Here is a 26,626-nt window from a genome sequence, read left to right as displayed (position 1 = left end):
GGTTGCTAGCCAGCCAATAGCTAAATATCTAGATAATAGCTGCCGTTCCGTTTAATTTTTAGAGATATCAAAACCAAAACAAATTTGGGTTCATTGCCATTCATTATCTTCTGATAGAAGCAATCGGTTAGCTTGATTATACGTAAATTTGGAGCGTATTACCGACTATTGGCATTATGATTCATCAATGGAAAAAAACACTTACATTTTCAATTGTTGAAGTTAAATTACCATAAAATCGCTTTCGACACGCCACAATCGTAGATGTCGTGGAAAGTAATGGCTGGGGATCATTCAGAGCAGTAACAGACGGCAAATGGAGCCACGTTGGGCACTTTTGATATTGATTTTGACTCTGCCATTTGCCCTGGCGTTGAAGAAAGGCAAAACAGCGCCACAGAAGAAGTCTACGCCAAGGGAAAACTACTTCATAAAATCCTCAGAGTGTCGCATTCGGAATGTGCAACAAATGCCAACGAATGCCACGAACAATAGGCAGGATGCTGATTTTAGTGAGTGCTATCAAGATTATGATTTGATCAGCACACGCTTCCACGACAAATACCAGCGATATTTGCTGCACATCAACGAACTTCTCTCGCAATTGATTGTTGGGTACAGTTGCAGTTATCTGGCGATACAAAGGGGCACCCAAATCGTACGTAAAGAGGTGCCCTTTCGGGATGGCTATGTGGTGCCGCCGGAGGTGGAGGGCATGATAGCCAGCTGCAGCAATAGCCTGGGGAAAGTGCTCCAAGCCAAGGCCTTGACCTTTGTACAGCCACGCAGTGGAGCGCGTAAAGCGCCCAAACACCGGAGACACCGTAAAGCCAATGTCATTATGATCAGTATGGGTGCCATTTCTCGTTTGAATTTTCGCAAAAACCTCCCAGAATTGGGCAAACACCTGCAAATGGAGGGCTGGTACGAGATGCAAGGCTACGGCAGTGTGGGCCAAGGCCTCATGCCCAATCTGATGGCCATACTGTCGGGCTACAGTCCCGACACGTGGAAGAACATGGAGTGCCAGTCGCAGCAATTTGGCTGCTTGGATGCGCTACCTTTGATTTTTGATCACTTCAAGCGGCATGGCTATCTGACGGCCTACGGCGAGGATATGAGCTACCAAAATCCCTTTGCATTCGCAACGTCCAGCCTCGACTATTATGCCCAGGGAATGAGCACTGAAATGCCCAGCAATTGCCTTGGCAGACTGCTGAATATTCGCTATGTCTATGAATTCTGGCAGCAATATCTGGAGCAGCACTTGCCGATGGGACCGGCCCAGCCCCTGTTTGGACTCTTCCGGACAAACAGCTGGAACTACGACCTCTTTGAGGGTGGTAATATACTGGAACCGTTTGTTATGGAATACTTTCAGCGCTTCATTGAGCTGGGACTCTTCAAGCACTCGATTGTGATGCTCTTCAGCGATGGCGGTGGAGGCCTTGCGGAGAGCCTCCTGTCCATGCTGTTCATTTGGCTGCCGCCTTGGTTTCGCGCCAAGCATCCGGAAGCGGTGCAGGCCTTGAAGACCAATAGCCAACTGCTGACATCCCCATACGACCTGCATCTCACCCTCCGGCACATTGTGGAGCTGGGCGAGCGGTGGCCCCAGGCTGTGGCCGAGCTGCAGGACTGTCCCAAGTGCCAGACACTGCTGGCGCCAATGAACGAGAGCCGCACCTGCCCGGATGTGGGTATAGGTGATGCCACATGCCCCTGCAACACCTACAAGCCACTTGGCAGCAGGAAAACGAGGCAACTGCCACTGGGTGAGCTTCTTGTGCGGGGCATAAACGACTATTTGCACCAGAGAAACCTCCAGGAGCTCTGCTCCAACCTCACCCTCAAGGCCGTCACAGCCGTGTCCGTTCGTGTGGAGAGGCAGCATCCCAAGTCCCCCCACATGGACACCTATCGCGTGACATTCAGGGCCCAGCCCAGCCGTCCAGAGTTCGCCGGAACCATTCGCTTTGACCACAAACTGCAGACAATGGGCGACCTGAATGTGGGTTCCATTCAGAGATTGGATCCCTATCGAAAGGATTCCGAATGCATGAAAAAACTCACGGGCAAGAGGTTTTGTGTGTGCAAGAAGCCCGAGGAGAAACCCGTCCACCAATTGAAGGCCCTCACGGCAAAGCACAGCATCAAGAAGAAGGCAGCAAAGGAAAAAAAACTGCAACTAAAAATAGCCAAGCGAACGAAAAAGAAGAAATACCGCGCAAAAAGAAGGCCGCGAGAACCACCGCGAAAAAATATTGCCATAACAAAAAAACAAAAACCAAAGAAAACCGGAAAATAAAATACGTTTTCCAAAGAGAGAATATTGCATCGAGGGGATAGAAAAAAGCAGGGACCGTAATCATTATAGGCTAAATTTTAAAAAGCATAAAATAATAATTAAATGTTAAGTTTTTGGATATTCATCGGTGGTAAATAATAATATATATAAATAATAAAAATAATAATAAATAAAAATAAAAAAAAAGTGTTTTACAGTCACTCTAATCATTTTGCAGCTGCCAGCATGCCCGTGCTCAATTGATTCTGCACCAAAACATTTCAATCCCCACGCTCTACATGTGAAATGTTTCGAATAAATCGCAGCAGACGACATTCGACGATTAAATCCACGATGAATGTGTGGAGTTTTCGGCGCTTTGTGATTCTGCTGCTACTCTTAGTCACCATTTGCATTATCGATGGAGCGACGAAAAAGAAAAATAAGCAAACGACACGCAATAAATATAAAAGAGTATTCCCGACCAAAGGGCACAGGAAACCCATGAAACCGAGGACTCCATTGCAAAGACGAAGTGTTGCAGTCAACAAAAATCTGACCAAACGAGATGAACAGCCCATTCAGGATGTGCACGATATCGTTAGGTCCAGCTACGATCGTCTGCGCCATTTGCATGTCCTTCATGTCAGCGAATCGGCGGTTAATCTCACAGTGCGCACTCTCGAAAGGAAGCCCCAGGACATGAGGTACACGTGTGGCTATCGCAGGATCACCGCAACTCCATTGGGACTGTACACCAAGGGGAGCATCAAGTAAGTTATTCTTCTTCTTCCATGACCCCCAGCCAAAGAACTGCGGCAGCTCATGCGACAAACGTTTCGTTCAACAGTCGTGCCGTGGAGATTCCCTTCGGGGATACTTATGTTGTCCCTGAGGATGTCAGAGGGATGATTGCCATTTGCAAGAACAGCCTGGGCGATGTGCTGCAGGTGGAACCCTTCACCTTCGTCCAGGCAATCAAACAGCCATCAAATCCGCAGCCACAGAGGCATCAACGCCGTCCCAGCGTCCTAATGTTCGGCTTCAATGGCATGACCTCGAAGCAGTTTCGATCCGCCCTAGACGCCATGCCAGGGCTGGAGAGCAGCAATCAGGGCTGGTTCGAAATGCAGAACTACAAGCGAATGGGCGAGAATAGCTACATCAATCTGATGGCCCTGATCTCCGGCTACAGTCCCAGTGCGGTGCACAATCTTCAATCATCCAGTGCCATGGACGCGATGCCCTTCATCTGGCAGCGATACAAGGCAAATGGTTACCTAACGGCCTATGCCGAGGATCTGTCGCTGATCAGGAAGTTCCCCTTTGAGTTTGGAAGTCAGCCCGTGGACTACTATCTGCGACCATTCATGCGGGGCATCGCCGACAGTTTGCATCTGCGCAATCGATCCACAGAGTATCACGGACTGGACAGGCGGCTGTATGTGGACTATGTCTACGATTATTGCCAGCAGCTGCTGGAGCATTACCTCAACCCCACACAGCCCCTGTTCGGGCTCTTCTGGACGAGCAATTTCGTGAGTTCGGATCAGGACAAGCGGGAGCCAACATTACGGGACTATATCAGACGCTTCGAGCAAATGGGACTCTTCAGGGAATCGATTGTGATATTCTTCAGCGATCATGTGTGTCATCCCATGCTGTTTGTGTGGCTGCCGACGTGGATTCGCCAGCAATACCCCGACATGGCCATGGCTCTGGCAATCAACACACAGCGTATGACCTCACCCCATGACCTCTACCTCACATTGCAGGATATTGTGAACCTGGGAGCGAAAGGACCAGCACAAGCCCCGTTGCAGCCAGAGGGTTGCCCCGCCTGCCGCACGCTGTTCAAAGAAATTCCCAAAAATCGCACCTGCCACGAGGCCGGTCGCAGCGAGAACTACTGCAACTGTGACGCTTCCATGGAACTTTTGCCGGAGGAGACCGAGCTGCTGCCACTCGGCTGGATGCTGGTCAACAGCCTCAACGAGTACCGGCTCTCGCGACCCCAGCTACGGAGTCGCTGCGAGGCGTTTTCTCTGCAGAAAGTCGAGTCCATACATCAGCATTGGTCTGCCCTCAAGTCGAGCACTGTGCAGTATCGCGTGCGTTTCACCACGCAACCCAAAGCCGCGAGATTCCTGGCCACCGTTCTGTACAATCACGACACCAACAAGCTGGTGAATGTCAGTGTTCCCTCCTTCGGGCGACTCCTTCAGTATGTGCCTCTCTCGCAGTGTGTATCAGATGGGAATGACAAAAAGTTCTGCGTGTGCAAGCCAACCACCAAAAAGAAGAAAAACCCCAGGGTAGTACGAAGAAGAAAGAACACACCGCAAGGGAAGAAACCTCCTCAAGTGGCGAAGCTATTGGATACTCTCATGCAGAAGATGGATAAAATTGAGAAATCCAATGCATTAAGGCGTCAGGAGATCAGAGGGGAAGTGCAAAAACTGAAAAAATTTATCGCAACCTCCACAACGGCGGCCGAATGGATTACTTATCTGGAAGCCATCACCACGCCAAGTCCAATGTTCGATGGCATCGAGACCCATGTCAATGTGCCGTTTAGCCTTAATTTCTGATGCAAAAACTTTCCTTCACGTAACACTTGCTTAACTCCTTGTTTAGCCCATAAAATAAATGATACCAGATAAGATAGATGCCGTGGGCATATAAATTTTACATTTATTTAAACTCTACAACAGATACAATCTTATCTTTGTTTGCTATCTGCCAACTGAAGCTGAAGCTGAATCTGACGGATGTCATTCATGTACATATATCTAATAGGTACGCTCGCTTCTCATGTCACACAACAAAGAAGACTCTAACAGCATCAAAACATTGATTCAAAACATCCTCTAACAGAAGTTTGATTTCAATTTTTTGAAATGAAAGATAACAAGTTTATCACGAAATATTTCCCACATAAAGGGAAAGTAATTAATTATTTGAACAGAATTTCATGGAAACATTTCCTCAGTCATTTCCGGTAAAAAAAAAAGTCAGAAACAAGCCCCTGATATGCACATATTGTGTTTCAAATTAACAGAGTGCTGTTGGGCTTGTGCTGAATAAGTCTCGCTGTTGTCAAGGATGGATACGAGATACCCATAAGTAAACCTGCGAATCGTACTACTGAATGACTGACAATCCCAATTAAGCTCTTATCAATTGAATGATTGTGCCAACCAGTGTACCCAGTATGTTCCAGACTTTATAACGCTGTTTACTAATTCATTATGATAATAGACAGCGACCAGCCAGCCGCCTATAGCTATCAGTATTAGCACAGAAGAGAGTGTCTCTCGTTTGTGTCTCTGTCTGTCTGTTTGGATTAAGCGTCATCGTTATCCCAGTTTGTTGGGGCCTTTCAAACGATTCGGATTATATTCTTCCCGTCAGTTCGTTGCGATAATTTGCGAGCTGCGGTCGTTGCCTTTCCTACAAGTCCTTCATCCTTCCTGCGAACACGCTGCCCACAAAATGGCGAATAAAAAGATGTTCAATAGGACGACATCCATCAGTCCGGGACAGTTGCATTATTATCACACGGATTTCTATTACTCAATGGCCGATTTGAACAGTAAGTTTAAGGCTTAAAATAAATAACTCCCACATTTATTATACCCCACCATGACACTGACATTAACATGACCCGCTGCTCCCTGCCAGAACCAGAATGATTCAGTTTTAATTTAAACATTTCCGTTTTTATCAGACAGCTTATACTCGTTGTCTTTATTTTGTTGCTCTTCAAATATTGTCCGTGTTATCACCTACGTTTTATATGCGTACGTTTTATATATTTTTTTTACCATTCTTGGAATTAACTTTATGGGGGCTCATTCGACTACTCATTCATGCTACTAAATATTTAAACCTCATTTTTATAATTTTAAATGAGTTTTATAGTTTTTAGTCCTTAGATTTGATAATTAATTCATTTAGGAAATTCTGTTTAAACTAATATATTTATATTTAATATCTTTCCTGAAACAATTTCTAAATTGGAATTTTTTCTATTGCGTTGAAAATCTGTTTTCAGATCTAAAAAAAACAATTCATATACATTTTCAAAATAGACAGAACTAACCGCCCTTAGCCCTGTTTTCCATCCCTCGAATAACATGGCATCGCCACCAACTTCCCGTCAAAACAAAAAACGTTTCACTCGTACTAACGCAGCGCAGACATTTAAGAGAGAGAGCCGAGCACAAGAGAGTATTTTGAGAGCGTACAAAAATCTCACTCATCGTGTTTTATTATTAAAAAATTTTCATTGCAACAGCTCTTGAGCTATCATTCGAAATATTGCTTTGAAAGTGAAGTGTTTTGTTTTTTTTATGCTGCGTCTCGTCGGGAGAAAATTTCGTAATTATTATTTTGTAGTTAATAATTTACTTGGGAAAATGTTCAGCAGGGTGAAAATGGTGAAATGAAAATGTTAGAAACATTTAAAAATAGTTAAACAGCTAAAAATAAAGCGTGAAATAGACAAGAAAATGGGAGAGTGAGTGAGTGCATTTTTCCGAGATAAGCGAGAGACACAGAGGGCGAGAGAGAGAGATAGAGAGAGAAAGAGACGCAGGAATCGAGAGTGTGAGAGCGTGAGAGCACCTCAAACATTTGTTGATTGAAATGTGTGTCAATATAAAATAAAAAATCGGAGAATCGGACTGATAATAATGCCAGAGCAACGGCACGTTTGATTAGAGAGCCCCCTCCTGCCCACACACCCATGCATTTATCTAATTTTGGATATCTTTATGCGAGGAAAAACCCCCAAGAAATACCTGAATAGAAACTGCAAAGAAAAGACAATGCCAATGGCAATGGCAATGGCAACAGCAACAAAAACATCGGCCGTATAAACAAAGAACGAGAACGAGATCTGCATGCGAAATTCTTTGTAAAATTCACACTTGTCACAACGCAAACCCCACAGCGCGCAAATCGGAACGATAGGGAAAAGCAAAATCATGTAAGTGGAAAATTACAATAAAAGGAAAATGTACCTGCAAAAGCCGAAGCTGCTAATGCCCTTCAAAAACTTTGAAGGGAGCACACAAAACTACAGATTGTGGGGGTTTTGTTTTCGGTTTTCGATGGGAAAAAAAATCAGGGAATTTATATACTTTACAAGGTGAAATATGCCACAGTTTCAGCCTTACAAACAGCAACGTAAAACCACAATACCCTATTTAAGGGCACACGCTTAAAAATGTGTAAACATCTGTTATTTGTGTACCGATTCACATGACTAGGAAAAAAGAGTTACAAGAATCGAATTTCTTTATAGTGGCACAAAAGTGGGAACGGTTTGATCTTATAGGCAGCTGACTTATTTCCTAGGCCTTAGTACAAAAACCTTCAAATGTGTGCGGGTTTTGTTTATAAAATGTTTACGAAAAACCGGCTGGGCTGGGCTGGGGGGAGAAAATGCCATGGCTATGCCCCCGATCCGACACACAGCAATAGCCGAATAAAAACCTGTCGTGACTGGTTTTCTTTTTTTGTGGGTCTGTGTTGCTAGGAAAATGCCCAAAAAAAACCAAACAGAAAAATATGCAAAATTTTAGCTTGAAAAATGTAAAACAGCTGTAAGAATAATAAGACACCTGAACTCTGACATTATTTGGGGGCACAAAAGAGCAAATTTAAATCAAAGGAACAGGTGCAACGGAAAGTAGACAGAGCCTGGGACTATTATGGGAATATTAAAGAGAAAGTTTAAGGTTTTCCTGTTTCGGTTTGAGCAATAATCAAATGTACGACAATCCACCATCAAGCCATCAATCACTATCAAGACTTTCAAGGTATTATTCATTCTCAAAAGTAGGACAGAGAGTCTACTTGGACATACATATGGAAGTTCTTATCACTCATTAGCTGTTGCTTACTAAAGTTCCCCCCAAAGATTTCTTATCATGCAGACAAGCAACAGACCCAAATACTCTTTGAATTTCTAAAGGCAAAGATTCGTTCGTTGTATTTAATACTGCATAATTCATGATGACTTTTAGCCCATATATTCACATGCTTTCTTTGATAACAAATTGTTTTTGTTTTACGATTTAGCCACCATCTGAGCTGACACTCGACAAAAACGTGACATGATGAAAAATTACTCGTGTGTGCCGTAAATAAAATTTGGAATATATGAATTTGATTCCCGAACGAACAGAAACCGCGTCCCGTCGCGTTTCGTTTCGTTGACTCTTGATAAGAGCCAGGGACAATATAAACAGTATTTTTCATGAGGGAAAATGTGGCTTATCAACCAATGGCATCAATAGGTAGACCGGCAATTAGCAGGGGCCCCCCGATAAGGCCCGATTAAAAGCACGGGATGGGGGAAAAATAGTGCGTAACCATGTGAAACTGGGAGAGTGTGGAGTAGACGCTGTGATATAACCCAAACTAGATTAAGAGAAGGATATGGAGATTGCCCAAGATCCCCCATATTCTCATAATTTGTGGTAATTCTTTGTTTTTCACAAGAAAACTATTTCCATGCCTAAGTTTTAGTCACTCCGCTCCTGTGCCTAAATCTTAATCTTTGCTACAAACTTGACAAAGATAAACAAATGTACTAAACAAAGTCAAGTTCAAGAGAGGCACAAGAAGAAAGAGAAATAGAGAGAGCCCAGTGGCAGTGTGGCAGTGGGCAGTGGGCAGAGCGAGAGTCATAGATCGCTAACCATCGATCAAACAGAGTCTGTCACTTGCCACTGGCCATCGATCTGTGGGGTGTCTGATCGAATCTTGTGAATAGCTTGGTTATATATGTATTTGAACTATATCAATATTCGTTGCTGGATTGTTGATACAATCGCTGACACAAAGGTCTCTCACAAATACGCAGATAAACGTAATCGAGGGGGCGAGGGAAATGGCCATTCCCAGTCTCAGTCTCAGTCCCAGTCCCAGTCGCCAGTCGCCAGTCTAATTTAATAATCTCACAATCAAGACAGTGCTCCACAGACTTTTCAACCGATTAGACGTGCTCTCAGTGGAATTTTCATAGTTTTCACAGCAAGCAGCAAAAGGCAGGACAGACAAGATGCAGCCCTTGACGGAATATCGCTTTGAAGGTGGTGCTTCCAAGAAGAGAACAACAACAACAAAAAATAGAACCATAACCATTTCACTTATCATTCAAACTGTGTGCAAAATATTTATCTTAATCTTTTGTATTTTTTTTTTCGTTTCTTCTATTTTCAGAGACCCGCAAAATGCACGGGGTGAAGCGGGTTCTGATCTTCTGCCTGCTGATTGTGATACTGCCGGCCACGCTGATAATTATGCCTTTGCATCTGCGCAAAACGGTGTTCGCCGATGTCGTCTATCCCATGGCCGAGTCGGATATCATCGAGATCCGTGCGGGAATATCGTCGATCTTCTGCTCGAAGCACACCCTCAAGATGACCTCGAATTTCAATGCTTTTCAGCTGCGCAACAAGCCGGAGATATCCACAAATCGCAAACACATTCGGCTAAAGAAATCAATGACCCTGCCCGACGATACCCTTGAGTACTGGGGCTTCTTTCTGCTCAAAGGCGCCAATGTGAGAGTGAAATTCTGCTCGCGCTTCGATGGATCACGGATACTGATTGTCAAGGGCCAGCGGCAGCTGAATCTGTGCGGCTTGACGGATCACAACCAGAAAAAATTGGGTGCCAACTATGCCAAGGGCCACGAACAGGTCAAGGTCTTCTTTGAGGACAAATGGGAGATGGAAGGCCCATCCCCGCCAGCAACAGAGGGCGGTGTGCAGGAGCACGAGAACCACGGCGGCGAGGACTTGAGCGAAGACCCATCACCGCAGCAGTCATTGGATCTGCCACCTGGCTTGACCCTCGCCGGATCCACTGCCACCTCCACCTCTACTAAACCCATAAGGAAGAAGCTCAAGAAGGGAACACCCCATCTGCCACAGATGCCCGTCACGCACCACCATCATGGACACAGTTCGAGTGCTATGCCCCATCAAGCCGAACACAGTTCGAGTGCCACACCCCTGCATAGTGCCGAGGCAGACCACAGCTTAGGTGGCAAAGTGGTTGCCCCGACGCAAGGAGCGGCGCAACAGAAGAGGCAGCGAAAGCGAGAGCTTTACGAGCGGCTGTACAACCGCACGAAGCGAGAGAGTGTGTACGACAGGAAGTACAGTCACGGCGGAAATGCGGTCAATTTCACAGAGACAGACGAGTCCAACTCGGTGTCCAGTTTCGAGAATGGTCTGTTCCTGTGCTTCAACGGTGCCATACTCCTGAGCAATTACTTCAGGCCGAATGAGAGCTGCACGAGTCCCGCACTTCATGGAGAGTGCTGTGAACAACAATCGTTCGTTCGGCTATGCGGTGCAGGATGTTGTCGACGATGGATACTACTATTATATATTCTATAGCGACAACGACGAGGTGCGAAACGATATACACGTCATATTCGATATATATAAGCCGACGTTCCAGTACTCGAACCTGAGTGAGTCGCAGAGTTGCCTGAACACCACGGAATGCAACTTCAACATCAGTTTTCTGTCCGACGAGATTGTTGTCGTGGAGGTGCCCACACGGGATGGCATCGAGCATGAGGAGGATGACATTTCCTATCTGGTGTCCACGTGCCATCCACGCAGCGAGATCTATGCCATATTCCCCATCACGGTGATGGTTCTCATTCTCTGCTGCTCATTCCTGTAGGCGACCGACCGACCGACCGATCGGCCGACACCTTGTGACTCGGGTCCCACTTGTGATATTTATATATTGAGGTAAACTGAGTGATATACGAAGATGTGAGTATGTGAGTAAATGTATTTGCCGGCCCCAAACTAGAGCTTTTCACATAGCCATAGAATCCAAAATCGATTTACGGAATGAAACAGTCTGAACACACACAATACATAAATGTATATGTAACTAAACAAATCACTGAATACGATCTATCGACGTTTTTTAAGACAACATTTAGTCAAAGACACAAGCATTTAGGAGTGTAACAAAATATTTACTATAAATGGTATAGCATATAATGAATAAATTGTACATACATACATATATAAGATTAGAATTTTAAGCTATCAATAGCACACTTAAATAAGTACTTATCATTAGTTCTCATCTTCACAATCTTTATTTGGATGTTTCTATCGAAAGTTGCATCGAAAGTTGAGGATTTTGTACTTAATCGAACTAAAATATATTTTGTATAATTTTCATCACATTTTAGGACTACATTTAATCAATTTTCCCTTTTTTAGTTTCACTTGAAATGTAATAATAAATAAAGAGAAATAAAACTAATAAAATCCCATACGGTTTCAATAAAAAATAAAAAACGAGTATGCGATAAAATGAAGAAGTGTTTCTATATTTTTGGTATGCAAAAATGATAGCCAAGTAACAAGCAATAATTGAATTGTATATCCCTGTCATTATCTTCATAGAATTACTGTTTCGTTTTTGGGGGAGTGGCACTTGTTGGGGCATAATTTTCCATTCTAATTTGAGGGCACAAATGCCACTTTGTTGGCTTTACTTATTTGAAATTAATTCACACACAAGTCAGTCGGTCGCTGCCTGTTTGCAGAGAGTATTATGGCAGGCAATAGTGCAAATATTTACGAGACATAAATGTATATGTGTTTGCAGTTCAAATGCTAACAATGAATGAATGGAAATCAAAAATATTGTCATCCCAAATGGATTAATTTCCACACGTTGCTGTGTGGAAAAGTGCCTTAGCGAGTATTATTAAAGATTAGTTTCACTAAATTAAGACCCCAATAAATTTTTAAAAATCATTGGAAAGAAATAAGTTTAACAAAATATTTGAATGTTGATTTAAAATGTAACGTTCGATCGGTGAGCGCACTCTGACAGAAGCTGGGTGCTCTGCAACTCTACATTCCCCCTGAGCCTTGAAATATGTAGATAATCATGTAGATGTAGAGACTCACCTGTGTTAGACATTTGCTGCTGCGGCAACATTTAAATCAATGAAAACAGGACTTAAACTTGTGCTTTGATTAGAACACAACACACATTAACACTGGACAATTGTTTGGCACCATTTGGCATTGTTTTTTCAGTTCTTTCTTCATATTCGACACTGTTTTTTGTAATTTTACTTGCCGCAGCTTCGCTAACCCGCGCTTACTACCAGTGTGACAGTGGAATTAGTGATCAAATATACCGTCTGATCCTCTGAAATATACCGTGATATACCAAATAATTTATGAAATATACAATATTATATACCGATTTACCTAAATATACTTCAAATCCCTGCTGATCTAAGTGATAGAGCCTTGAGCTCTGCGATGTAAAATCCACGGAACAAATAAATTAAATACATATGTTTATTTGAATCGCAGTGTGATACCCTATACAAATTATTGAACATGATTGAACACGTATCTTAATTGAAATTGCACACAGTTCCTTATCGTAATTGCTAGGCAGGTAAGTACGTGTGCAATATCTTATCTGAAATGGCCGATAGATAGCACACATTCACTGGAAATAGATCAGTCGGCCAGTTCAATGGAGAAGGAACAAAGGTTATTAAATGTTTCAAAAGATCAAAGTAAAATATTTCCCATCCCCTCTAGGTCCTACCCTTAACCTAGACAACAACTCTGATGAGCGAGCTGCATGCAGCTTTCGCTCTCTCGCTGCTAAACTAAACATTTCCATGAAATTTATGAATTAAAATCGAAAGGGAAATATCTAATACCTATATAGGTATATTTGTCCATGTGTATGTTCTTCCTATCATTAATATTTTATTTATAGTCTTTTTCCAATCAGTATTCATGCTCCCTTAAACCGGTTCTTTTGCCGGCAATCCATTGACACTCTCCTTATTTCGTTCACTTTCCTCTCCTTTCGTCATGCGCATATTCGGTTATTTTTGTCTCTCTCCCGCTGCATGCTACTTTCAAGGTATATTCATATGGGGTGACGCAATTCCATGCACGTCTCTTTTTCGCCCCATCACGCTATGCACGTTGAGAGAGACCTAATTGAGAGAAGCACACCTTAACACAATCTACCTTGGAAACAATACAGTGCTGTTCTCTTCTTCGGTCAGAATTTCGCGCCCATTTCTCTTTGGTCGGTTCCAACGCTCTGCTCGCGCTCAACTTTTCGGTCGGTAAATAATATTAATTAAATATTTTAAGTGCCTCGATTAGTACAAAATACGAATACAAATCGCATGAATGACAGGCCAGGCAATTCGATTTCAAACAAAACAACGTGAGTGCAATCAAAAGCAGAAGAATAAACGAGTCAAAAAAGGACTGGAGGCGTCGTCCTGCGCGAGGAAACATGTGAGAGGAGAGAGGATGTGCAAAAAATCAATTTGTAAGTAACGGCGACTGCTGCAGACACAAAATCTCAATTAAAATGTAAATGAAATTAAATTTGTAAAAAATGTAAAACCATTTTGTCAGCATAAAATTTCGGCTAAACCCAGCGCGCGTTTTTAGTGTGTCAAAACAAAAACAAAACGACAGAATTATGTGCATATTCACAAAAGTGCAGACAAAACGAGAGCAAAAGGTAAAAGAAACAAAAATTTTGCATTCAGAATAGCCGAAAAAAAGCAAAAGCAAAGTGAACAAACGGTAACGAAAAAAAGTGGGATTCCAATTGGAATGCAAGTGAGCAAGGAAGAGATGAAAAAGGACGTCGTAATAAACGCTACCCTTAATTGAAACAAGAGCTTATCGACTCTAAGATAAGACTTGTACTTCTGTGTTATAATTGTGTTGTAAACTATTGGGGGTTTATCGGTTTAAAAAAACAGTTTTAATTTGCTTTTCAGTGCAGTGTAACTTTGCCAACATTTGTCGAAAATATAGGGAGTGCAACAGGTTGATAATTTAATAATATTAATTTAAGCCAACCATCTGTTGCTTGTATGACTTGTATAGTCAGCTGCATCAAAGTTCATAAATAAACAATAAACACAATAAAATTAAAGATAATGCACCTAGGGTATTCCATATTCGATGTTTTCTGCTGTGTGTCTAGTTTTTGTTATTTTTAATACGCTGTCTGTCATTCCCGCAAACAGCTGCCCTTTGCCTCGCTCTCTCTCTCTCTCTCTCTGCCATCCTCTTTGTCTCTCTGCAGTTGCCATTTCCGTTATGCGTTTTGTCTGCTCGTACCGCTGCCGCTGCACCCGCCCCCACAAGTTCCATCCATTCCAGGGGTGATTTGCCTTCGACCGAACTGCATTTACTTTAATTTATTTGTGGTTCGCATGTGATACTCGTATGGAAGGGGGGGCGGAGCACTCTCTTAGTCCCCAATTCGACGCTCTCTTTCAATTGCTGCACATGTGATTGTCTGACGCCTCTCCGATTAAGTGTTGTTTTTGCCTTGGGGCTGGGGCTGCATTACGATTGCAGTGGCGCAGAAGCTGACACTGATAAGCGAGCATCTCTCTCTCTGAATAATTCTGCGCGTGTTGCTGCTTTTCCTACAGGGTAGTCGCTGCAATCAAGGGCCTACTAAAATGTATCACTGTTGATCTATTGTAGCTTCTCACGCCCATAAATGACTCAGGGTGAAATGGTACTATAATTAATAGTTCCTGCAATTTCGCATAACATATGAACAACAAATATGCCCCAAATTATGAAAGTACCTCTCATGCAAAAGGCGGAAGAGCGATAACAGAAAAGGCAAAGCTGAAAAGTTCTGATCAAAGTAGTTTCTCTGCGCCGAAACAGAATAAAAGGGTATCGTATGTTCTGTAGACTTGACAGCCATTGTTGCCCCTTGTGCCACTGACGTAGCCCCAATTAATATCCAATTAAATTCGCACTTGAACATGTTAGCTAAGCCTCTGATTTGCTTCGGAGCAATCCCCATACCAAAAGTTCATCGAAATCTCAAGTGCGACGCCGACAGTTGCCTCTCGTGGCACGAGGGGGTGTCAGATAGCATGTTTATTACATGATTAAACATATAGAACCCCATCGGAAGCGACACGAGAACTCACATAAATGTCTTGTCGTCTAGGTCATTGGGCTACTTTTTCCAAATACTGTTATATTCATAACCTTTGACCCAATTCTGATTTCTCTCAAGAGTTTTTTAATATTTAAACAATGCACATCATTTGCCTTTAGAACAGGCACAATAACTAAAAGAATATCTTAATCTTTGGCAGTAAATAAATACATTTCACTAAAATCCAATCCTTGACCCGCTTGCTAGCCCTCTTCCTTCTGCTCTCGGAGGTTCTTGTAACTGAAGCTATCGAAGCTATCGATGCGCAGCGGAACGGACACTAGTTTGGCCAATCCAAAGAATACCACAAGACCAATCAGAACTATCAAAATCAAGCCACTGAAATAGATATATTTTGTATAGTCTATAAATGGAAAGATCTTCCTTACCTTTGCTGGAGCTGAATTTTGGATGATATCATTTTACTTTGGCATCCGAAGTGGAAATGAGCACTAAGACCTTTTCGGAATTTTAGTTCATTCAAACACAATAACTAAAAGAATATCTTACCCTTTGGCAACAAATAAAGACAACATATCTGTCAATAATTCATTAACAGAACTACAAATTCAATCAATTCCCAGTTTCATTCTTTGGCACCACTCTTGTCATAGTGACTAACATGATGTAGACACGATCCATCATGATATAGACATTACACAACTGGTTCCTATGATCAGCTAAACAAGCAGTCATTAAGTAGAACAGACTTTCATAGAAATTACTTTTCAGTTTTGATTTGCGAATCATTTAATTGAATTGATGATAGTTCTACCCTGTATTTGAAAGGGTATATTCGTTGTTCTGTACCCAGGAATATCTCCTATTAGTTTATTTATTTAATAATTGTCGGAAGCCACAATCTGTATTCCGCTTATTACTCATCGACAAAAATTCCTGCTGTGATGGAACCGAAAGCAAACGGATGCCTCCAAGCCATATTTCTTTTTGTCCGTCGATAACAATACGAGTAACCGTTGAGGGCTGTTGAGGGCGACAGCCACAGTTCCCCATTGATAACCAGCCACCTAATGTATTTTTTATATATATTTTTTGTTTATCTGCAAGCTAAACAATTGAAAGTGAAGTGAAATAATATCAACCACAGCACAAAGCATTTTCATTTAAAATACTCATATGTAATGCTCCCAAAAAACAAAGAGAACAAAAAAAAACCCAGCAATAATAACCGAAATGTATTGAAACTTGAGCGGAATCGTGGAGCGTAGCTGATTTTATTGCCCCAAGAGGAACGGCGGCCAAACAAAACAATTAAACAATTGGTTTGGGTTCTCGTTGGCCGATTGGGGGGTTACGTTCGAGCTTGGGGTTCAGGTTAGGGGTTTGGTTATGAGGTTCGTTTTGTGTAAACTGTCACGCCAGTGTGGTCATAGGGCAAGCGCTGAAAGCGAATCTATTAAACGAAATGACATAATAATATATCCATTTTCACTTAACTTTTGAGCTTACTTCTGGACCAAATTATGTTTATAGAGAGATTAATTGAAGAGTGTTTTATCTAAAAGACCCTGTACAGACATCTTTTAGAGGTTAAAATATATTTACTTGGATCTACAGATTTCTGCCAACGTTTAGGATAGCCACACAGACTTTCTTTAAGTTAATTTCTTTATTGTTTTTTTTTTCACATTCTCCATATAGTCTTAAGCTTTCGCATAAATTTATGAAACAAAATTCGTATTATAAATGTTAATAGATAGAGATACGCCCTCCTGAACTACAACGCTCTTCATAATAAACTTTATATTCTGCCATAAACATTTAATGTGGTTTTTCTCCACATTATAAACGTTTTATCTATACTGTATCTGCTGACTCAAATTTGCTAACATAATTGTCAATGATAACATGACACCGCGTGACAGTGTAATTGTGTGTGCATACAAATAACTAAAATATTTGATAAATAATACACAATAAAAGAAGTTCTAGTTGCATAAATTATGGGCACGCACGTTGTCAAATGAGTTCATATTCGTGATTTAAAAATAGATAATTATATAATTTATATCTTTTTTTTTAGGCTATTTATGCTAATTTTCAATTGGAAGCTACTGCACTTACATATGGTTAGATTAGATTCTAAAATTAGATACATTATTTATTATTTGAAAGGTGCGCCATGCCTTCCTCTGGTATTTGGAATGATAGGCAAATTTGCAACGCTGTTAAATTGCGTTTAATTGCTGGAATGGAACTCGAACTGGATGTGCTGGTCCGCTGGCATATGGTGCATGCCTAAATTTAATTAATTTGCAATTACAATTACAATTGCCAACTGGAGGCAGCAACGGGGACAGAGCAGGCATTGAGGTCCCCACCCACATGATGCAATTGAATTCACACACATTCAACGACACAGTCACAGCCACAAATTGAAATAATTTCTGCTCGGATGCGGTTCCATGGATTGCCTTTTAGGCTCAGGGTCCAAATCCTTGACCTGCTTCCTGGCCCTCCTCCTCCTCTCGGAGGTTCTGGTATCTGAAGCTATCAAAGCTATCGATGCGCAGCGGAATGGACACTAGTTTGGCCAATCCAAAGAATACCACAAGACCAATCAGAACTGTTAAAATCAGTTGTCCCAGGGCCACTGAAATATATATACATATATTGGATGAAAACTATAGCCAATTTATGAGTTTATGTACAGGAAGATCTTCCTTACCTTTGCTGGAGAGCCAAGGCAACTGAATTTTGGATGATATCATTTCACTATGACATCCGAATTGGAAATGAGAATTAAGACCTTTTTGGAATTCTAGTTCATTCAAACGACACTCGAATGGTAGTGTAGACCACGGGCAGCTGTTCAAACAAAAATTACGTGTATGATCTGTAGAGCTAAACCGATCTTACACTGGCGTCTGGGAATAGCGTGGAAGTTGCTGGAAGATGTGGAATAATGCCAGGCAGAAATACAGATCCCCTACTGTCCAAGCGGCGCTATACCCTCTTCTCCAGTAATGATAGTTGATGATCTTAAAAGTTACCCTCAAGAAAGAATATACCTTTCAAAGACTTCAAACGTCCGCAACTATCTGTAAGATAAGGATATTTTGCTACCATGGAAACAGCCCCAAGTGTATTAAAATTTGTTAAAAACCAATTTCCAAAAATAGATTTTGTTTATAGATTCTTAATGGAGTTCGCATATGAAAACTTTCGCTGTCCGGCAAAACTTGACCCGCAAAATGTGATTGAAAAATGGAACCATCAAATAATCATCAAACGTTATCGCTTAACTCCGGGCCAAGCCTAATGATAAAGTGTAAATATTACTTGGCGATAACGTGAAGTAGTGGCTGATTGATAGGTTCCCGTCCCAGGCCCATCGAGGCCCAGGCCCAACCCCAGACCCATGTGATTCATACAAAATAAAATCAATTACTTTAATGTCCAAACCATATTATATTATCGCGTTTTGGCAAAGGCACAACACAACTGTTGGCAGAGAGTGTTTTTTTTTTTTTGCTTTTCCAGCTGATAAAAAATCCATTACGAAACAACAAAAGAGAAGAAAATCCGGAAATGCGGTTGCATTTTGCTTAAAACTCTCTTTCATCGAGTTCTCCAGTTGCATTCTTAAACGAAACGTTGGCTTGTCCGGGCAAAGATACTTTCCCATCAGCTCTGAATATTTGCAAAGTATCGGCTTTATTTATATATTATTATTTATATTATTTTATTTAAATCTTGAATACAATAGTGGTTACATTTGTACCTATATATGTATAAATAGTCAGGAATCTCAGTGAAGTTAAAAAGACATCCAAAAGATATTAGTAGTAACCAGCAGATACCCAAGGTGCAGTGTGTGATATACAGAAATTTCTGCAAAAACTAATCAAGTGAATATAGACAACTCAAGTGATCGCTGATCAAAGCTAATGCTACAAATAATTGCTGATTAAGGATTCGATTATTTCGTATTAATTTTATTTCTAATCAGAGGTTCAGGGCCACAAAATATCTACCTTGCTTGCAGTAAAATATTATTGATGAATAACTAAACGAACGAACCCCAACGAACTCTTCAAAAAGGAACTCCCACACCCAAATAAGTTTTTGACATTAAAGTGTGAAAAGTTTAATTGCCTTTGTACAATATTTGCACTGGAAAAGTCAAACATAATGAATGTTTAGACAATTTTTAATGATGTCTTGTCATTTTATGACACCAACTCGCAAATAGACAAATTTGCTGCAGATACTTTTGGCCATTCCATCGTTAAAGATGTTTACAAAGTGGTTTGTTCGCTCATTCCAAGATAAATACATGTGTAAATAAAAGCAAAAATATGTACCTACATATATTATGTACATGTGTATCTTTGAGTAAATGCCAAAAAAAATAAATTCAACGGAAATTCAAGCTGTCTGGAGGAAGAAAGAGAGATGCGCGAGTGTTAAAGACGTGCATTGTAGGAAAGAAACGGCAAATGAAAAATATGCAACAAATAAAAAACAACTAAATTGTTTTATTAAATAAATATTTATCAAGCAGTAGCAGAGCAGCAGCGGCAGGCAGGCGCGGGAATGCAATGAGCGATTCTTCAAGCAATTGTCACGTTTTTGCATGAGATTAACACAGTTTCAGAACGATGGAAAACCGAAACGAGCCACAACCAGCACAATATTCAGATAGTTGACACTTGTTAATGGGCGACAGACGAGTGCAGATGTCCGCCCCCTAGAGTTCTACGGGCTTCGATCTATGTACACATGTTTCTATAAAGCAGATCTTGTATTGCAGAAGATGTAAGATAAAACCAAAGTGGATATAACTCAACCAAAGAAGATAGTCCCCCCAAGAGTGGATTAGCAAGAGATCCCATCCAATTCGAAAGCCTCCCGCCCCGAACAGAATCCCAAACTAAAGCCAAATGACTGCCAATAGTCTGCTAGGACGATCCATATTAAATGAAGGTGAGTAATTACTTAACTTTGATTTTGGTATCGATAACTAATCTTTAATTTATCCACAGGACGTTCAAATAAACGATCTTTTGTCTCGCTGATTGTGGGCCTCATTGTGGGCTTCTGCCTGGCCGAGCTCTTTGTGTACTCCACGCCGGAACGTGGCGAATTTATGCCCTACGATGGCCACCGGCATGGCGATGTCAATGATGCCCATCACAGCCATGATATGATGGAGCTGACGGGTCCGGAGCAGGATGTGGGAACCCATGAGCATGCTCATGAGAACGCCACCATTGCGGAGAAGCTGTACAGCGAGGTGCGGGTGCTGTGCTGGATCATGACCAATCCGACTAACCACCAGAAGAAGGCGCGTCACGTGAAGCGCACGTGGGGGAAACGCTGCAACAAGCTGATCTTCATGAGCTCCGCCAAGGATGAGGAGCTGGATGCTGTGGCTCTGCCCATTGGCGAGGGACGGAACAATCTGTGGGGAAAGACCAAGGAGGCATACAAGTACATCTATGAGCACCACATCAATGACGCCGATTGGTTCCTAAAGGCCGACGACGACACCTACACGATAGTGGAGAATATGCGCTATATGCTGTATCCGTACAACCCCGAGACCCCTGTCTATTTTGGCTGCAAATTCAAGCCGTACGTTAAGCAGGGGTACATGTCCGGTGGCGCTGGCTATGTCCTCAGTCGCGAGGCTGTGCGTCGCTTCGTTGAGGAGGCCCTGCCCGATCCGAAATTGTGCAAGCAGGATAATACCGGTGCTGAGGATGTTGAGATGGGCAAGTGCCTGGAGAATGTCAAGGTGCTGGCAGGAGACTCGCGCGATACCAACGGACGGGGGCGATTCTTTCCTTTCGTGCCAGAGCACCATTTGATACCAGCGCACACGGAGAAGAAGTTCTGGTACTGGCAGTATATCTTCTACAAGACCGATGAGGCTGGTTTCTGAACCCCATTCAAATGTCGATAGATTCCTAATGTGTTTCCACTCTTTTAGGGCTTGGATTGCTGTTCGGACAATGCCATATCCTTTCACTATGTCTCGCCAAATCAAATGTATGTCCTGGACTATCTGATTTACCATTTGCGACCCTATGGCATCATCAATGCCCCCGATGCCCTGCCCACAAAGTTGGGCATAGGCGAGCTAATGCCAGCCCCGAAAGAGCCGGTGACTGAGGCGTCCAGCGAAAAGGTGTCCAAACGTTCCGCAGAAACTGAGACCAAGACGCAGTAAATAAGTGGAGAGCATGGCCCGCCCCCTGGATGTATATAGATATCTATTGTATATAAATCTAAGCTATGCTAGCATTGCCATTACCATATCCATTTCCATTTAGACTACAAGTAGATTCCGTGTCGTGTCCGTCGTATTTGCCACTCGCCTTAGTTCAATTTTCCCCTTGCGTTTCCAATTGTACAAATTACCAAAATTAACTATAAATTAGCTTTAATTTAGATCCTGTTTCTATAGTTTCTAACTTAGTATAGGTTGTACAATTAGATATATGTTTAGGAAATTTTTCACCTTCATTCAGTTAGAGTTCTGTATATTTTGATAAGATATGGCGCAGTTGGCCTAAGTAATATTGCGATATTATGATATCTCTTTTTGTTGCTTTCATGCCCGAAAAAACGACTATTTAGCTATATATTATGAAATATCTTTATTGTGATTGAGAGGCATTACGTATTACCATTTAAAATCTACTATTTAATGAACTAATTAAATAATTTAATTAAACGATACTGTATTAACAGAATTTTGCATATGTGTTTGAAATATTTTTTCTATTGGAAATCTTAGTGGACGCCATCTGTTGGGGCTCTGCAAAAGCTTTTCAAATTGGTTGTGAGTTTGGCTAGAAAGAAAGTGAAAGCAGTAGAGCAAGCAGTTGCGCCCAGTTCGATAAATTATTCCATATAGTACATCAAGCAGTGGCTTGAAAGCTTTGATAAGCAATTGAAAGTTGTTGAAAGCTTTTCACGTTCATTTGAATTTAAATTCATATTTAAACAGAAAATAATTAAATAATAATAATGTTAGCAAATTAAATATTAATGAAAATATTAAATAAATATATAATACTAAACTAATTAATTTAACCCGATTTCAATAAATTTTCCATAGAAATGGCTGACTTATCAACCAACGTCTAGGCCCAAATAATTGGCCCGCAATAAGACTGTCAAAACGTCAACCACTAAGCCGGAAATATCAGCTTCTTGGACCACAAAACGCGGCGAAGGATCCAATTTAATTGATTCATGGTAAGCCGGCGCTGGCAGTCGCATCGTGGGACCGGAAGACACTTTCTGTAAGCCTCCCCCTTTTTCGTTATGTAATCTTTGTATAAATAAATCCAACTAATATATATTTCAGGCAGCATCACCGCACATCACATAAATCTTGGCCATCTATTATGCAAAATCCGTTTGCGGTGCTCCACCGAGAATTATTTATGCGACATTTAGTAACCGAAGAGGATATTTGGCTGCTGTTTATTTTTGCCTATTCCTAATTGCATTTGGGAAAGCATTTCGGCATGCATTTTCCAATGGTATGCAATTAAAATTGTTTAATCTTTTTGCACTAATTTGATTATTGATGCACGTAAATTGTTGCTACTTTTTGCAGGAAGGCAGATCCTTGGGCTCAGCGATGCGTGCGGCAATTGGCAAACTTTTCCATTGGCATCCGGAAAAGTGTAAGAAAAGTGGAAAATTTGTTTACCACCAAAAGCCAGCAGGCTGTATGCTCTTTATGGGGCCATTATCAGGTGAGTTATGGGCTTAACGAAGATGCATAAATTGGAAAAGTGCCAGGGACTGCAGGTCTTTATCTTTAAACTCTCATAAGTAGCGTCCAGGCAACAGATTGGCATTTTAATCTCTCAAATTGAATGCATCTGTGAAAATGCTTTGGAGGAATTTTCTTTAGTTGAACTGCGGGCACAAAAGAACTGCGAATTTCTATTCAATTTTCATTCATTTGATGACAGGATTTTACTTGACTAATGCAAACTGTTGGATACTCTTTTTATCGAATATTATAGCTGGAAGTGAATTTTTCCTTGCATTCTTATTCAGATTTTACTTGTATTACGCCCCAATCGTACCCCTTGGATAGGGTATTTTAAATATTTGTAATTTGCAGCAGATGCAACTTTTTCCCTTTTCAATTTTTTGTGTCTCTGCTGCCTGTGTTCGTGTTCCCCACCCACCCCACTGAAGCGTTAATGAAAAACTTTGACACGGAATAAGAAACTGCAGCAGCTCAGAACTCACGGCAGAAGTTATCTTTCCAGAAAAAATCAAGAAAATAAAGCAAAGGAAAGGAAAGGCAAATGGAATTGCAAAGGTAAAACATGAAGAAAATCTGATGAAAGAATAACAAGACGAGTGCGAGGGCTCCCCCTGTGTATTCCCCCTGGTTCCATGCCGTTAACATGGCGTATGATTAATGCTGCCCAAAGCCCTGGCAGACGCCTCAATGAAAATCAATTAATTAAGGGCAACAACAACAAGAGGAGGGGGAGGGAAACCCCGAAAGGGAAATGGAAAAACAAAAGGACACGCGCTCTTGTCTTCTCATGAATGAATCAACGATTGAATGAATGAATGAGTGTAATGACTCTTTCATTAAGCACTGGACCGTGAATAAAGCATTGAGCAGCCAGTCAGCCACCCAAAACAGTGGCCCACTGGCAGATCATTGGGACAGAGAGAGAGAGAGAGAGAGGGGAAGAAGAAGCAGCAACAGGAGAGCACTGCATAAATTTCCATTTAGTTAGACAAATGTGACAAAACGGAAATTGCAAACGGAGCACTCGACAGCAGACTCGCTCTCGTTCTCAGCAGCAGCATTCCACTTCCTGTTTGCATTCGGCTAGGAGTCCCAGAAGGATGCCATGCCAGAAGCTGGAGCTGCCAGCCCATCCGAAGGATCCACCTTTATTGGCATTTCGCAGCCTGCCATCTCCCCCCAGACGGTTAAATAAATGATGAACACGTTGAAGCATATTGAAATGTAATTCATAACGAAGCAGCATCGCATCGCATCGCATCTCGCGTCCTGTTGCTCCACTCCATGCTCCTTCCCCTTTCCCACCCCTTTCCGACCTTCCCCCTGTAGTTCCGCATTGCAGCATACGTTGCCTTGTGCACAGGATATGCCATTGGGGCGGCCACTCTTTTCCACATTGCTAATTGAATTATGCAACGGCCAGAGCTGCCATTGTAATTCAATTATGAACAGAAAGTGACTCGACAATGCCACCTGCATTCACAAGGAAATTTATGAACTTCTTACGAGAATATGCCACTGTATATTCCACTGCAAGGCTTAAATTCCTCAATATTTCATCTTTAGGTTGCGCAAACTCATGCCTTGGTTGCGGTTTTGCTTGGTTTCTGTCAGTAATTTAGTTAGGGTTTTGTAATTGGATATTTGGCGCTCTTTGGCATCGATTAAGCTATGCGGCTAAGCAAATTTCCTTATTAATTTCATTTCTGACGTGTAGCTGTAATTTCATGTAATTTTAATCATTCAATTAAATAAAGTTTTCAATTATTTTAGAGCTTTTAAGTGGTTAGTGGGGCAGTAAACTATCTTGGTATAATTATGATAATTAGTAATATTCTTCCTTAAATATTTACCATAATAAAAGGTAAACTAGCTTTCAATGCAACAATCCCCGAACCAAACATTGATGGTTTACTTCTCAAAACATTTTTTGCCTTTCCAATTATGCTTTTATATTATTCAGTCTCCGACACTAATCAGAAATTATAGATTGCCCTTCTAGGTGATTTTATTACTCGCTTCTTCAGAGAGTAGAATTATCTGCAGGTTTTAATAAAATTAATAAAAGTTTCAGTAATAATCACTTGAATTTTTAAACACTCAAAAACTTTTCCACTTACATTTCCATGCTATTTTTATCTTTCGAAAAAATCTTGATTGGCTAGCAAACGAAAACCGAAACTATTTAAACAGTCATCAATTTTGTAATGGAATTAAAAATATCAATTAAAGTTTCACCAGCAAAAAGCGACAACGGCTGGTTATTTACTCGTATCTCCTCGTAATCCATTGGGGATTGAGTGGCTTTTACAGTTTAAGTTCCTGACATATCGGTTCGCCACACATCTCTGACTCTGTGGAGAGAGGATAAGTATTAAGTTTTGGTTCTGGCTACTTGTAGTTTTACTTTTGGCCAGGCTGTCTTGGCCCACATGCCTGCCCCCCATTCCGATTGGTCTCCCACTGAAAACTTTCATTGGCCACTTTTGGGCTCTGATTTCCTTTATTTTTTGTTCTCATCTTTTTCCGCCTCTTTCTTCGTCGGTTTCTACTTGCATTACGCGCTGACAAACTTTATTATTTCGCTAAAAACTTTTTAATGACAAAATCAAATTGGTGCGGGCCGGACACACAAAAAAAAGTTGTGGCCAAGGAAAGCCTGGGGGGTTGAAGGAGGAGCAAACAACTGTCGCTGTTTGCCATATAATTTGGGGCTTATTAAAGTGAAGAAGAGTAATGAATCCTGGGGCAGATGCTGAAAAATTAGAGGACATAATTTCATGTCCTGCCCGTCAACTGCAATGTGAAGGAATCGACTTCCATTTAAGGCATGACATGCGGAGGAAAATTAGTTCGCCGCAAAGTGTGTCATGCCACATTAAGTTGCAACTACTTACCATCTGTTTGCTCCTTTTCTCGCATCCAGCCACCACACAGGGAATGCCCAATGGACCATTGATTCATTCTTTCATTCATTCACTCATACATTGTGTGGCAGTGGCAGTCGCATACAAAAGTGTCGGGCCATCAAGGATATTGAATTTAAAGCTCAAATGTTTATGTTTATCGATTGTTCGATACACAAACACACACACGGACGGACTGTATATAGTTTTTCTTTCGTTGATGAAGCATTTTTATGACACAGCAGAGAGTGGGGACAGTGCGGTACATTAATGTATTAAAAATGTGCTATGGAATCTTCGAATCTAAAAGTATTTGTTAGCCGATTAAATGTTTCCTGTGTGAAATCATTTAATCATGATTTCATTTAATCCCCAATTCAATAAACAACACAACTTATAGCTCAACTTTTTCAATATACTCTTAATCTTAATGGTCTACCCTGCCTGCAGCCTTATGGCTGCGAACCGCACTGTAGGCATGTGAGGAATGGACGGTCAAATGGTTATGTGGTCGTTCCATCAAATGCCCCGACATGTTGGAGAGGGGGAGGAGTATCCATCGAAGACATCGAAGTGGCTGGGTTTGCTGCGTGGGTCGGTTGTCGGTTGGGGGAGGAA

General features: G+C 41.5%; 5 protein-coding genes across 8 annotated transcripts; 4 read left to right on the top strand and 1 right to left on the bottom strand.

The window, feature by feature from the left end:
* The first annotated feature begins 316 nt into the window (after window positions 1-316).
* LOC111079862 lies at window positions 317-2,551 on the top strand. Its single transcript, XM_022375187.2, has 2 exons — window positions 317-2,087; window positions 2,526-2,551. The coding sequence occupies exons 1-2, from the start codon at window positions 317-319 to the stop codon at window positions 2,549-2,551; spliced, it is 1,797 nt and encodes a 598-aa protein (XP_022230879.2).
* A 76-nt stretch (window positions 2,552-2,627) lies between these two features.
* Window positions 2,628-4,981, top strand: LOC111079841. Its single transcript, XM_022375158.2, has 2 exons — window positions 2,628-3,060; window positions 3,138-4,981. The coding sequence occupies exons 1-2, from the start codon at window positions 2,642-2,644 to the stop codon at window positions 4,876-4,878; spliced, it is 2,160 nt and encodes a 719-aa protein (XP_022230850.2). The 5' UTR covers window positions 2,628-2,641; the 3' UTR covers window positions 4,879-4,981.
* Window positions 4,982-5,735: 754 nt separating this feature from the next.
* LOC111079846 lies at window positions 5,736-11,571 on the top strand. Its single transcript, XM_022375164.2, is given in 3 exon segments — window positions 5,736-5,882; window positions 9,524-10,611; window positions 10,613-11,571. Coding segments are annotated over 3 exon segments (1,581 nt in total). The 5' UTR covers window positions 5,736-5,782; the 3' UTR covers window positions 11,006-11,571.
* A 1,843-nt stretch (window positions 11,572-13,414) lies between these two features.
* Window positions 13,415-22,059, top strand: LOC111079859 (glycoprotein-N-acetylgalactosamine 3-beta-galactosyltransferase 1). Of its 3 annotated transcripts, none has more exons than XM_022375184.2 (4): window positions 13,415-13,675; window positions 20,112-20,284; window positions 20,344-21,233; window positions 21,294-22,059. In XM_022375184.2, the coding sequence occupies exons 2-4, from the start codon at window positions 20,242-20,244 to the stop codon at window positions 21,531-21,533; spliced, it is 1,173 nt and encodes a 390-aa protein (XP_022230876.2). In that variant the 5' UTR covers window positions 13,415-13,675; window positions 20,112-20,241; the 3' UTR covers window positions 21,534-22,059. The 3 variants fall into 3 exon arrangements, with proteins under 3 accessions (XP_022230876.2, XP_041448325.1, XP_022230877.2); XM_041592391.1 differs by lacking the exon at window positions 13,415-13,675 and adding an exon at window positions 13,749-13,873; XM_022375185.2 differs by lacking the exon at window positions 13,415-13,675 and adding an exon at window positions 18,899-19,003.
* Window positions 15,476-16,315, bottom strand: LOC111079860. Of its 2 annotated transcripts, XR_005967580.1 has the most exons (3): window positions 15,845-16,315; window positions 15,724-15,793; window positions 15,476-15,673 (listed from the first exon to the last, which is right to left on the bottom strand). XR_005967580.1 is itself a non-coding variant. In XM_041592392.1 (2 exons), the coding sequence occupies exons 1-2, from the start codon at window positions 15,753-15,755 to the stop codon at window positions 15,538-15,540; spliced, it is 168 nt and encodes a 55-aa protein (XP_041448326.1). In that variant the 5' UTR covers window positions 15,756-15,820; the 3' UTR covers window positions 15,476-15,537. The 2 variants fall into 2 exon arrangements, 1 of the variants encoding a protein (XP_041448326.1); XM_041592392.1 differs by lacking the exon at window positions 15,845-16,315 and having other exon boundaries at window positions 15,724-15,820.
* Window positions 22,060-26,626: the final 4,567 nt, after the last annotated feature.

Source organism: Drosophila obscura, unplaced genomic scaffold (assembly GCF_018151105.1).
Source record: "Drosophila obscura isolate BZ-5 IFL unplaced genomic scaffold, ASM1815110v1 contig_179, whole genome shotgun sequence".
NCBI lineage: Eukaryota > Metazoa > Arthropoda > Insecta > Diptera > Drosophilidae > Drosophila > Drosophila obscura.
Note: the sequence above shows the minus strand (reverse complement) of the source record. Positions and strands in the feature narration are given on the sequence as shown.